Source organism: Lethenteron reissneri, chromosome 6 (genome assembly GCF_015708825.2).
Source record: "Lethenteron reissneri isolate LAM-NWPU_2019-01 chromosome 6, ASM1570882v1, whole genome shotgun sequence".
NCBI lineage: Eukaryota > Metazoa > Chordata > Hyperoartia > Petromyzontiformes > Petromyzontidae > Lethenteron > Lethenteron reissneri.
In genome coordinates, this window is record NC_083784.1 from 9,781,656 (window position 1) to 9,794,356 (window position 12,701).

Below are 12,701 nucleotides of genomic sequence, written 5' to 3' on the forward strand. Positions count from 1 at the left end.
ACTCTCCACAACTGCCCCGTCACCGATTGGGAGTTGTGGGGGTGGAGTGCCTGATTGTACAAAATACCCAGGCAGGTGCTTCGTTTTGGTGGGGCTGATGGTAAGGCCCCACCTCTTAGTGGCACGCTCCAAGTTCAGCAGCAGCACCTCCAACTCCTCCTCTGAGTGAGTGGCAACTACCAGATCAATCGGCAGACATAATGTGGTTGACCAATAGCGAGCCATCCCTTGACCGCACCCGGGTATCGATCAGCCTCCCATTGTATCTGCACCAGATGGAAATTCCTTCGGTACAGCCATCGAAGGCTTCACGAACGACGTGGTCGAAATATATGTTAAATAATGTGGGAGCCAGAGGACATCCCTGTCGCACCCCAAGGTGAACAGGGAATGGTTCCGACTCCCGGCCACGTAGTTTTACCCAGGCCCGCTCACCATCATGAAGGTCCTTAATTATCGTGAGCAGAGGGTCAGGGACTCCGAAAGTATGAAGAATAACCCAGAGCCCATACCTACTGATGGTATCATAGGCCTTGACCAGGTCAATAAAGCAGAGATATAGGTTTTATTGGACCTCTGCTGTAGCAGACGGACAGAAAATATGGCATCTGTGCAGGACCGCCCTTTCTTGAAACCGCATTGGGGCTCCGCAAGCCTCTCAGCGTGCCTGGCAAGATGATGTTGAATAATCCTTGCCAGAACCTTTCCCGGCACACTGAGGAGTGAGATGCCCCTGTAGTTGTTACAGTCTGTGCGGTCCCCCTTCTTAAAGAGGGGGACCACCAGGGCATCTTTCCAATCCTGCGGAACCCATCCAGTGGTCCAGACTGTTGTTATGATGTCATATAGGGCAGTATGTAAACAAATGCCACCCTCCCTCAGCATTTCGCTTGGGAGATCATCTCTGCCCGGTGCCTCTCCTGGTCTCAGACTCTAGATCACCTTTAGTACTTCCTCAACAGATGGCACCTCAGCCAGCCACTCACAGGGGGTGGCTTCTTCTTCCAATATTTGAGACACCGCAGCCTCAGCAGGGTTATCCCCACTTTGTCCCATGATGTTTTCCATGCCGAGGGATTTCCCCTCCCCCAGGACTTCACAAAATTGCTTAGCAAATCTGCAAACCTGTTTCTGGGGGTTAGAGATTGGATCACCGTTTTTCCCCTGATGATGGTAATAGGTGTGGCGCTGCAGGTTACTTTTTTGATGGAGTTAAATAGCAATTTGTGATCACGGGCCATTGAGGCAGACTCCATTTCCTCAGCAACCTGCGACCACCACCCATCCTTGCAGCGCCTCACGGCTCTCTGAACCTCTGAGCGAAGGCTGCGGTAAGCCTCCTCATTCTCTGACGTTGGATGCTGTAGCCGATGACAGTCGTAAACCTCACCCATTTCCCCTCGACATCTAGAGGAGTGGGGGACGATGCCAACCCCAGGCGCAAGCGATGATTCAATTCTCGCTTGCAACTTTCATCAGCTAGCTGAGACCAGGCCACCTTGGGTTTGAATGGGGTCTTACAGATGACAAGTCGATGGTCAGTGGGCAAATCAGCTTCATGGTAGGTCCTGGTGTCAAGGAAATGGGCCCGCATCCACTGTTCTGTCACTACGTAGTCCAGCAGATGTTCTTGTTTGGACCCGGCATGCATCCATGATGTTGTGTGGATGTGCCGATGCCGGAACAGCGTGTTAGTAATTACAAGCCCATGGGCTGCACAAAAATCTAGCAGCCTACTCCCGTTGTTATTGAGCCGATCTGGCCCATGCCTTCCAATCACTCCAGACCAGGTGCCAGCATGACAAACTCGGGCATTGAAGTTGCCCAACAGGATGACTCTATCCCGAGGGGTCACTTTAGCTAGCACCTGTGACAGGTCATAGAAACGATCTGACTCATCGGTCTTGCCTGCATCCCTCCACAGATGTTCGTCTTCAGTGGGAGCATAAGTAACCATGACCACCACTCCTCGCCTCTGGTTGATGGGAAGGCGAGCCCAAAGTAGTCTGGGGCTTACCGCTTCCCACACCTCACCGCCACGCTCCCACGCACCCTTTATTCTTTTGTTCAGAAGAAGAGCCACTCCCTGTTGTTTGGTGGTCTCCTGCCCCGAGTAGAGGACTGTTCACCCCTCATGGTGGCAGGAGCCAGAGCCGGTCCACCAGACCTGCTGAATACCACCGATATCCAGGCGGTACCGGTCCAGCTCCCGACAGAGTGGCAGCCTTTCCTCCGCAGTGAGTGTTCGAACATTCCACGTGGCCACCCTAAGTAGCTTTTTGTTGTTTCTGGAGGAGCCCCGAGGGTAAATATTCAATCTCCTGGCTCCGCCAAATGGGGTTTGGCCAGGAAGCGTAATAGACGCCTGTCCCCCCGGGGCCTCCGGTACAAGCTTATCAATTAAATATTTTAGACGTGGTTTTGTGGTAATTAATCGAAGGTGGAGGGGTTACCAGCCCCTCGCACCCGCCCAGAGCCCCCATTTGGATCGAACCCAGGACCTCCTGCATACCCAAGTAATTGACAGCTTTCCCACATTGGTCAGTGCAGGTTGAAGGGAACCTGCATTGGAGTGCCTCCTGTCCAGGGCTAGGGCCACTCGGGTTGAAGGGAACCTGCATTGGAGTGCCTCCTGTCCAGGGCTAGGGCCACTCGGGTTGAAGGGAACCTGCATTGGAGTGCCCCTGTCCAGGGCTAGGGCCACTCGGGTTGAAGGGAACCTGCATTGGAGTGCCTCCTGTCCAGGGCTAGGGCCACTCGGGTTGAAGGGAACCTTAATTGGAGTGCCTCCTGTCCAGGGCTAGGGCCACTCGGGTTGAAGGGAACCTGCATTGGAGTGCCTCCTGTCCAGGGCTAGGGCCACTCGGGTTGAAGGGAACCTGCATTGGAGTGCCCCTGTCCAGGGCTAGGGCCACTCGGGTTGAAGGGAACCTGCATTGGAGTGCCTCCTGTCCAGGGCTAGGGCCACTCGGGTTGAAGGGAACCTGCATTGGAGTGCCCCCTGTCCAGGGCTAGGGCCACTCGGGTTGAAGGGAACCTGCATTGGAGTGCCTCCTGTCCAGGGCTAGGGCCACTCGGGTTGAAGGGAACCTGCATTGGAGTGCCTCCTGTCCAGGGCTAGGGCCACTCGGGTTGAAGGGAACCTGCATTGGAGTGCCCCTGTCCAGGGCTAGGGCCACTCGGGTTGAAGGGAACCTTAATTGGAGTGCCCCCAGTCCAGGGCTAGGGCCACTCGGGTTGAAGGGAACCTGCATTGGAGTGCCTCCTGTCCAGGGCTAGGGCCACTCGGGTTGAAGGGAACCTGCATTGGAGTGCCTCCTGTCCAGGGCTAGGGCCACTCGGGTTGAAGGGAACCTGCATTGGAGTGCCTCCTGTCCAGGGCTAGGGCCACTCGGGTTGAAGGGAACCTGCATTGGAGTGCCTCCTGTCCAGGGCTAGGGCCACTCGGGTTGAAGGGAACCTGCATTGGAGTGCCCCTGTCCAGGGCTAGGGCCACTCGGGTTGAAGGGAACCTTAATTGGAGTGCCCCCTGTCCAGGGCTAGGGCCACTCGGGTTGAAGGGAACCTGCATTGGAGTGCCTCCTGTCCAGGGCTAGGGCCACTCGGGTTGAAGGGAACCTGCATTGGAGTGCCTCCTGTCCAGGGCTAGGGCCACTCGGGTTGAAGGGAACCTGCATTGGAGTGCCTCCTGTCCAGGGCTAGGGCCACTCGGGTTGAAGGGAACCTGCATTGGAGTGCCTCCTGTCCAGGGCTAGGGCCACTCGGGTTGAAGGGAACCTGCATTGGAGTGCCTCCTGTCCAGGGCTAGGGCCACTCGGGTTGAAGGGAACCTGCATTGGAGTGCCTCCTGTCCAGGGCTAGGGCCACTCGGGTTGAAGGGAACCTGCATTGGAGTGCCCCTGTCCAGGGCTAGGGCCACTCGGGTTGAAGGGAACCTGGATTGGGGTGTCCCCTGTCCAGGGCTAGGGCCACTTAGGTTGAAGGGAACCTGCATTGGGGTACCCCCTCTCCAGGGCTAGGGCCACTTAGGTTGAAGGGAACCTGGATTGGGGTGCCTCCTGTCCAGGGATTAGGGCCACTCGGGTCTGCACGGCCCTCAGGCGTCTTTTCCACGTCAAGGAATTTGCTCCCTTGAAGAAGGATCAACATTGAATGTCATCGACATGATTACGGCCAGTGAATAAACGAGAGACATGTTATCCCATTTTATCACTTTAAACATGGTTCATGACTTTTTAACACGTAGGCTTTTGCGACCAATTTTATCCATAATAAAGGTGTTTTGGGTTATAAATGTATAATTAAATATTTTACTCTCCAACACACCGGTGTGCTGAAGTAGTTTTAGCGGGTTTAGCGACACATTTATATCTATGCGAGCTAACCCAAAACACCTGTATTATTGGATTCTTGACTTTTTACCAATTCAGAAACTAGTCCGTGGCATTTGTGTTACTCATGAAGCCACGGGCAATTGGTAATTAGGCCAATCTCTTTTTGCTAAAGTTAACGACCCACCCAGCACTGTCCGTCGCCCATACGCTCCACGTGCATCCTTCTCTCCTCCCGCCCCCACAGCGGTCATCGGCCTCTTCTGCCGGCAGTACGACCTCATCAAGGACAACGACTCTGTGCGGACTTACCATGACAAGCAGGCGGCCACGGAGGTACCGCTGCTGCCGCCACCGTCAGCGGCACCGCCAGCACTGCCGGCTCGAGCGGTGGCGGCCGCCCCCTCCGAGCCACTGCACGGCAAGGTTCGTATCCTCCGCAGCGCGCACACCGGAACACTCTCCCATCGCGCGTTCCGGTTGTACCCATGGGGGTAGAACTGGGGCCAACCGTACGCTGTAGTTGGTGGTGGTGGTGGGAATGAAAGTCCGAACATGACTGTCTACCTCATTACGGGTGGGACCCGGGATGAGTGTAGTCTGCGGGATGGGTAGTGTAGTTGTGTAGAGGTGTATTTCACAGCATCCGTCCATCATGCTCTGGAGCTCCCAAGGAGCATGTGGGAGGAGGAGGAGAACACTCACACCGTTGTCTGTGAATATACCTCACGTAAAACACTGCTGTATTATTTTAAGTGAATGTGCTGCTGAAACGGGCATGGCAATGTTTAAGCTCCCCAAATAATTTCTTCTCATTTCCAACCCTGGTCATACCATACCTGATTATACCATCCCTGGTCGTACCGGCTCTGATTGTACCTCACGTTGTTAGGCACGATGTCCGACGTTTCGCTCGAGGTACCGGGAACTTCAGTTTCTGGAGAACCGGGACCCCATAACTGATTCCAATTCCAGTGGAATGCCGGTCATGAACGCACAGATTGGCTCACACGAACTAAACAAAAACCGCACGGCAGCCTAAGTCACGCTGTGCTGCGTTTGCCCTCATTACTCGGTTAAAAGAAAAAGGCGCAGCTCTCCAATTGCTCGATGACGCCACTGCTGTCGGAAAATCCTCCACGAGAGGGCACTCTAGAGGGGAGTTGACTTTTTTCCGCACTGCACGTGACCTCCCGATCGACGTTTCTGTTCGTGTGGCGCAACAGTTTTACTCCATCCCCACTGGTTTATTTCCCCGTGAGCACCAGCAAGTGTACGCGCGCGTGTTCTGTCGCATGCCATCCGTCTATGCTGTGGGTTGGCGGTCTCTGTCCTCAGCACGTGACGGTGGCCCCGGTGATCAGCGTTAACGAGATGTGAGCCACTCTGCGCGGGGGACGACGACGCGGGAAGACGATGCGGCGATGACGACACGCGGGGGACAACGTCGGGACTGCGGCCAGCCGAGGCTGCTCGGGCCCTTGAGGAAGCCGCCCCTCCACCCCGAACGCTTCTTCTCAACGTCGAGAAGACGGACGCGGCCGAGGCTCGGGAGAAGCGAGGAAGCGGCAAACAGGGCCTCTCCTGGATCCGGCAAAGCGTTGCCGATGGCCGATGGAATTCAAGTTATTCTACGTGTTAAACGGAATTCACGTTGTCGTACTCCGCCGATGAAATGGGCTCGCTACTTTATGTATTGCACACAACATGGGTTGTAGAGTGAAAAGCGTATGTGGGTACGTATATGTATTCAGCATGGTCAAATATGTGGTTTTACATATATATTGTGATCGAGCTGGCGTGCGTTCCTCGAGCGACGGTTCGGTGTTGACGTCGGAGGGCAGAGAAGCCGACGCGCCACGATTAACTCTCAGTGCTGAGCCTCGTCATAGTCACCGACGGGGCTCCCGACACGAGGGTGCACCGGCGGTGGTGGAAGAAGTGTCCACCACCTTTCCAGGATTGAGCCGAAGACTCCTGAAATTGGCGCCATTTATACCGAGATGTGGTACCGGCGTTGCCGTACTGAGCTTTGTCACAGGGTACTTGGGCGGTGCTGACGATGGAACTAGGTCAGGGGTCGGCAAACCGGCAGCTCACGTTATTTATTTATGGCAGGGGTGGGGAACGTCCGGCCCGCGGGCCGTATAAGGCCCACGGAATCATTTGGTGTGGCCTTGCCAAGGCAACCGCAGGCGGGACTCGAAATTTAATAAATCTAGGAGCAAACCTGGAAAAGCATTTGCAAGTAGCAACATCATCAATACCAGCGAACATCACACGCCTCACCAAAGAGAAGCAGTTCCAGCCATCGCATTAGGGGCGAGTTAATTAAATGTTTGACCAAATATAACAGGCAAATTCTCAAGTTGATTATTTTGTATGGCCCGCGAATGATGTTATAAATATCCAAATGGCCCATGGCAGAAAAAAGGTTCCCCATCCCTGATTTATGGGAATCACCGTCTCGTATGCAACCGAATTTGAAGAAAATGGCTCTCGTTATTTTTTGGTTTCCGACCCTCGGCGGAGGTTAATATCAAAACTGCCGACCCTTGACCGAGTGCCAACAATGGCCTCTTTAGGGCACGCTGGTGCAGCAGGGTGGAAGGGCAGCGGGCACGGGAGTGGCAAACCCACGAGGTGTTAGGTGTTAACTGCAATATTTATCGCAGGTAATCTATGATTTTATGTACATATTATGCTGTACACAAATAGTGCGTTGTTGCAGACATTGCCCACTCGGCGTAGGTGTTGGTGGTGTTCTGTGCGGCGTCGGCGGCGTTCGGAGTAACAAGGGGGTCGAGAGGTTTGTCGCTTTTTTCACGAGACCTGTTGGAGTGCCACTGAGCGGGCGGGACGTAGGAGGCCGAATGTCACCGGACCTGTCGACGCGTGGTGCAATGCCTCCCGTACACGTACCTGTAATTACATACCTGTCAACCTCTTATCAGTGCCCCCACCTTATTACACACCAATTCAGACCTTATTGGTCACCCCGTGCCGTTATATTTCTCACCGTTCATCCTACAAAGTCCCATCAGGAGGGAGAAACACACATATATAGACAAAAAATAATATTTTGCCCATATTGAAACGGCTGTATGCCGTATGGACCTGAAAACTCAATTATTCCTGCACATGAACTACGGGGTAAACCGTATGGGTTGACAGGTATGCGTATACACACACACACACGCGTACTGTACGGCACCGTGACTGCACATGTAGTGCGTGTTGAGATCGCAGCGTGAAGAACAACAACAATACTAATAAATGCCGCCGATCGCGAGCCACCTCTCCGTGCCCAGCCTCTTGACCCCACGGCAGCTCGCACGCTCGGCCGCGGCCGCCGCCGTCGCTGAATTTGTAGCGCCTGCGATCGTGCACGGGGTGGGTGGTCACGCACAACATCGTTGACATTTGCAGGTGAATGTGTTACCGGCCTCCACCCCAACAGGATAGCCCCCACGTAGGCGTGACCTCGTCTCTCCGCTCGGAATGTCACGGCAAGGAAGGGCGCGCTGATGTAAGACGCTCAACACCGTCGTGAATTTAGCGCTACGAACCCGGCGACAACGAGTTCGATTCCCGCCCACGGAACAACACCGGTGGCGGTTACCTGAGCGGGTCTTGGGCCTCGCCTAGGTCGACTCAGCCTCAAATGAAGACCTGGTGCAGTGTGGTAACATCGCCACGGAGGAGACAAAGGCGCTCGGGCGTGGTTCTGACCACCAAACACCTCGTGTGCCGTGCCGGCCTTCATAGCTGCTTGCAAACAGCACTTGCCCTAACAGTCTGTTACAGGCTATACGGGGGATATTTGTCTTTGTAGAGTATGGGGCCGTCCATAAATGACGTCACGCGATTTTGGCCGTTTTTTGACCCCCCTCCCCCCCTCGTCACACGGCGTCACAAAAAGTCAGACCCCCCTCAAATTTGACGTCACAAAGCTCTGCCCCCCCCCCCCCCAAACCATATTTCCATTTTGAAAATAAAACACGCTTCAAATCACTTTAAACTATTGTCATTGTAGTGCGTATTTAATGTGGCAATACACTCTGATGTAGGAGAAAACAAATATTAAACAGGAGGCGTTGGAAAGCTGAAATTTAGCATAACATTCACTTGAAAATATTCAACGTCTAACTAAAACTGCAGATGTTCAGAATATTATATTGAAATTCTCTTATAATTATAAAAAATTGTAAGTAATTATAACTATAAAAATACTTGAAACTTTGTAATAGAACGAAACAAAATGGAGAGTACAATTATAACAATCACATTTTCATTCCACAGAATGAAAAGCCCTGGTAGAATAATTAAAATCGAAATGTTTAATAACAATCATTCAACAAATTTACAAAATGTATGTTTCTCCATTCTCCCATGGAGAAGCAAAATGCTCCTTCATGGAATGAATAAAAGTAAATTTAAATAATCAAATAGTTAATCATGAAAATTAATCCTAATTAGTGTTGTTATAACAAGTCTATTTAATTAAGTAGAACGTGTTGTTGAAATTTATTTAAAGTTGCGCAATTTTATGTGACGTCACATTTCTCAAACCCTCCCCCCTCGTCACACATCGACACAAATGTCTGACCCCCCCTAGGTGCGTGACGTCATTTATGGACGGCCCCGATAGAATGGAGGCAGAGCAACACCCCACCGCTCCTCACCCATCAGTTCACCTCGCCCATCAGTTCACCTCACCCAACCCCACATGTTAACTCTCCACCTTCGTCACTCAACCTCACTCACCAGACCTCCTCACCCCTCCTCACCCTCCCACACCTCACCCCCCACCCCTCACCCCCACCCCTCACCCCTCCTCACCCCTCCTCACCCCCCACCCCTCACCCCTCCTCACCCCCCACCCCTCACCCCTCTTTACCCCCCACACCTCACCCCCCACCACTCACCCCTCCTCACCCCCCACCCCTCACCCCTCTTTACCCCCCACACCTCACCCCCCACCACTCACCCCTCCTCACCCCCCACCCCTCACCCCTCTTTATCCCCCACACGCTCCGCCCCTCCTCACCCCCCACACCTCACCCCCACACCTCACCCCCACCCCTCACCCCTCCTCACCCCCCACACCTCACCCCCCACACCTCACCCCCACACACCTCACCCCCACCCCTCACCCCTCCTCACCCCCACCCCTCACCCCTCCTCACCCCCACACCTCACCCCCACACGTCACCCCCACACCTCACCCCCCACACCTCACCCCCCACCACTCACCCCCCACACGCCCCGCCCCTGAAGCCACTCGCCCCGCCCCCGCGACGTCACGGGGCACCCCCAGGAAGAGCGGAGTCCCCGCAGGGAGAGAGAGCAGCGGACTAGAGGCTCCAACCTCTCTCCTCTCGCCTCAACCTCTCTCCTCTCGCCTCCTCCTCCTGCTGCTCCTCTCCCCTCCTCCTCCTGCTGCTCCTGCTGCTGCTGCTCCTCCTCCTGCTGCTGCTCCTGCTGCTGCTGCTGCTGCCGGGTGGGGTGGAGGCAGCGCGGCAGGGCGCCGCGATGGAGCTCGTGAAGGCGACGCTGAGCGGAGCGGCGCGGTGCCTCGCCATATCCTTCCAGCACGACGCGCGGCGGGGTTGACCCGCCGAGGTAACCCAGGGCAACGCCGGTTACCCCTGGAAACCGAGGGCAACACAAGTTACCCCCTGGTAACCCGTGGCAACCGCGGCCACGGGTTACCACGGGCTTACCCGGGGTGTTTGTTGTTGTAACTTGCTGACGCGCCCCCAAATTGGACGTCCATGAAACAAAGAGCTTCATAGCTCATCGGATTCCTCCAGGGATCAATACAGATCCTGAAAGCCTTGATGGCCTTGCCAGGGGTAACGAGGTAACGGTGATCTGGGCATGATGTCGAGTACACGGAAGTTATCCCGATGCGGCTTAACCTCATTACCCTGACACTTCGTGTTAACATCCACACGGGTTCACATCCCACGTGGACTGCTCTGGGGTAACTTCGCGGGCTCCGCTTGACATTATATAACGAGTTGTGCCCTGATAGGCTATCCTGGCCACGTGTACACTGGCTACTGTGACAGGTTACCCCGTGAGGTTACCTCGGCGTTAAGCCCGTAGGCTACAACGGTTTAACCACCACAAGGTTAACAACATTGGTGGTTTGCCCTGATTAGGTTACCCTGGGGTAACAGGCTCCATGGCAGTGCAGGCCAAGAGGAAAGTGATATTATTGTTGCGCTCGCAGAGAAAATGAGTGACATCTCGACGTTTCGGTTGGCTGGCCTCCAGCAGGAAGTGCATGACACTCGATGATGGGTAACGCCGGAATGCGCCCGATCTCGACAAAGCTCGGAAGCTAAGTCGGGTTGAGCCTGGACGGTGCTTGGAGGGGCCACCGCGATGCTCGACAGACAGGTGTTATAGGCTCTGCGGCGGGCAGTCGAGGGCAGCGCAGCAGCAGCATCCCTTCATTCTGCCCCACCGCGCTCCTTCAGCCCGCACTGACCCACGCGGTGAAGTATGGTCAAACGACCCCGACGTCCCGCAAGGTGCGGGGAAACTGTCGTCCAGCAGTGGATTGGAGGGCCTTCATCTGGCAGGGCGCAGCGGTGGCCAGGAGATGTTAACTACCTCGCCTGGTAGACAGGAGGGCGTGGGTTTGATCCCGACCCTTACTCCCTGTCGTCGCGTGGACTTTTCTTCGTTTTTCCCTCCACGTTTAGAATCAACATCACGCATTTAGAGTAATTGGCTGCTATAAATGTCCACATGATGATAACCCTCTTCGTTAAGCTATCATTTGTGCAGCCAGGTCGCATCTGAAAAAGCGCTGCATAGCTCAAAGGGGCCTTACCTGGTTAAATACACAAATTAGTTTAGTTGAGGATTGGAGGCCCTCATCTAGCAGTGGATTGATTAAATGGGCTGCCGCTGTGCAACGTTAAGGTGGTGGCAGTCGGTGTTGGTGGTGGTGGTGTGGGGAGTGATTGCGGTGCTGCAGGTCGTGGTGGTGGTGGTGTGGGGAGTGATTGCGGTGCTGCAGGTCGTGGTGGTGGTGGTGTGGGGAGTGATTGCGGTGCTGCAGGTCGTGGTGGTGGTGGTGTGGGGAGTGATTGCGGTGCTGCAGGTCGTGGTGGTGGTGGTGTGCGGAGTGATTGCGGTGCTGCAGGTCGTGGTGGTGGTGGTGTGGGGAGTGATTGCGGTGCTGCAGGTCGTGGTGGTGGTGGTGTGGGGAGTGATTGCGGTGCTGCAGGTCGTGGTGGTGGTGGTGGTGTGGGGAGTGATTGCGGTGCTGCAGGTCGTGGTGGTGGTGGTGGTGTGGGGAGTGATTGCGGTGCTGCAGGTCGTGGTGGTGGTGGTGGTGTGGGGAGTGATTGCGGTGCTGCAGGTCGTGGTGGTGGTGGTGGTGTGGGGAGTGATTGCGGTGCTGCAGGTCATGGTGTTGGTGGTGGTGTGGGGAGTGATTGCGGTGCTGCAGGTCGTGGTGGTGGTGGTGGTGTGGGGAGTGATTGTAGTGCTACAGGCCGTGGTGGTGTGGGGAGTGATTGTGGTGCTGCAGGTCGTGGTGGTGGTGGTGTGGGGAGTGATTGTGGTGCTGCAGGTCGTGGTGGTGGTGTGTGGGGAGTGATTGCGGTGCTGCTGGTCGTGGTGGTGGTGTGTGGGGAGCGGTCGAGTTGCGGTTAGCGCTGCGCTGCGAACCCAGAGACTCGAATTCGATTCCCACTCACGGTCATGGGCCTCCCCTAGGTCGACGCAGCCTCAAATGAGGACCTGGTGCGATGTGCAAACATCGCTTCTGGGGAGACAAAGGCAGCAGGGCGTGGTGTTGGCCACCCACCCATGCTGACCTTCATAGGTGCTCGCTAACAGCACTTGCCCCAGCAGTCTGTTACGACTACACGGGGTGGGGGGGCGTGATCTTCGTCTTTGGTGAGGGATGCTGTGTGCTCCTTAATGTTTGCGCACGCAACCAAGGCCTCCAAGCTCGGCGGGCAGGACTCCCACGTGTGCGCCCTGGTGTGCTCCGGGGACAAGCATGCGTGAGTTCTGACACCGTGCCACCAGCTACCACCCGTGTCTTGCCGTGTCACCGTGTGTCACCTTCTTTAGGGGAGGCTTCCATCCAGCGGTGGGTTAATTATGGCTGCCTGCTGATTATGATGATGATTTACAAATTGTTAGTTTGGCTTTATTAGTACGCTTGTGTGTATGTATGTTGAATTTATTTTGGACTGTCACCCGTGCTAATCGGAGGTGCTTTGTTGCCCAGGAAAGCCTCACTGAGTCTTAAGACTCCCAGTTGAGTAATTTGTATGAATTTTAGCATTGCGATGTTATGGTCAATGCTGGTTACATTGTGCGGTATTTTTTTAG

At 55.0% G+C, this 12,701-nt stretch overlaps 2 protein-coding genes across 2 annotated transcripts in view; both read left to right on the plus strand.

Annotated features, from left to right (window-relative positions):
• The window catches only part of LOC133354843 (fibronectin type III domain-containing protein 4-like), a 34,844-nt gene extending 27,142 nt beyond the window's left edge, over positions 1-7,702 (plus strand). Inside the window, exons 5-6 of the mRNA XM_061571998.1 lie at positions 4,579-4,757; positions 5,670-7,702. Of these exons, the coding sequence (XP_061427982.1) occupies positions 4,579-4,757; positions 5,670-5,711 (221 nt within the window). The 3' untranslated portion in view covers positions 5,712-7,702. The remainder of the gene's footprint in view (positions 1-4,578; positions 4,758-5,669) is intronic.
• Positions 7,703-11,875: 4,173 nt separating this feature from the next.
• Positions 11,876-12,701, plus strand: part of LOC133354831 (inositol polyphosphate 5-phosphatase OCRL-like) — a 58,876-nt gene continuing 58,050 nt past the window's right edge. The window contains exon 1 of the mRNA XM_061571983.1: positions 11,876-12,367. Within this exon, the coding sequence (XP_061427967.1) occupies positions 12,282-12,367 (86 nt within the window). The 5' untranslated portion in view covers positions 11,876-12,281. The remainder of the gene's footprint in view (positions 12,368-12,701) is intronic.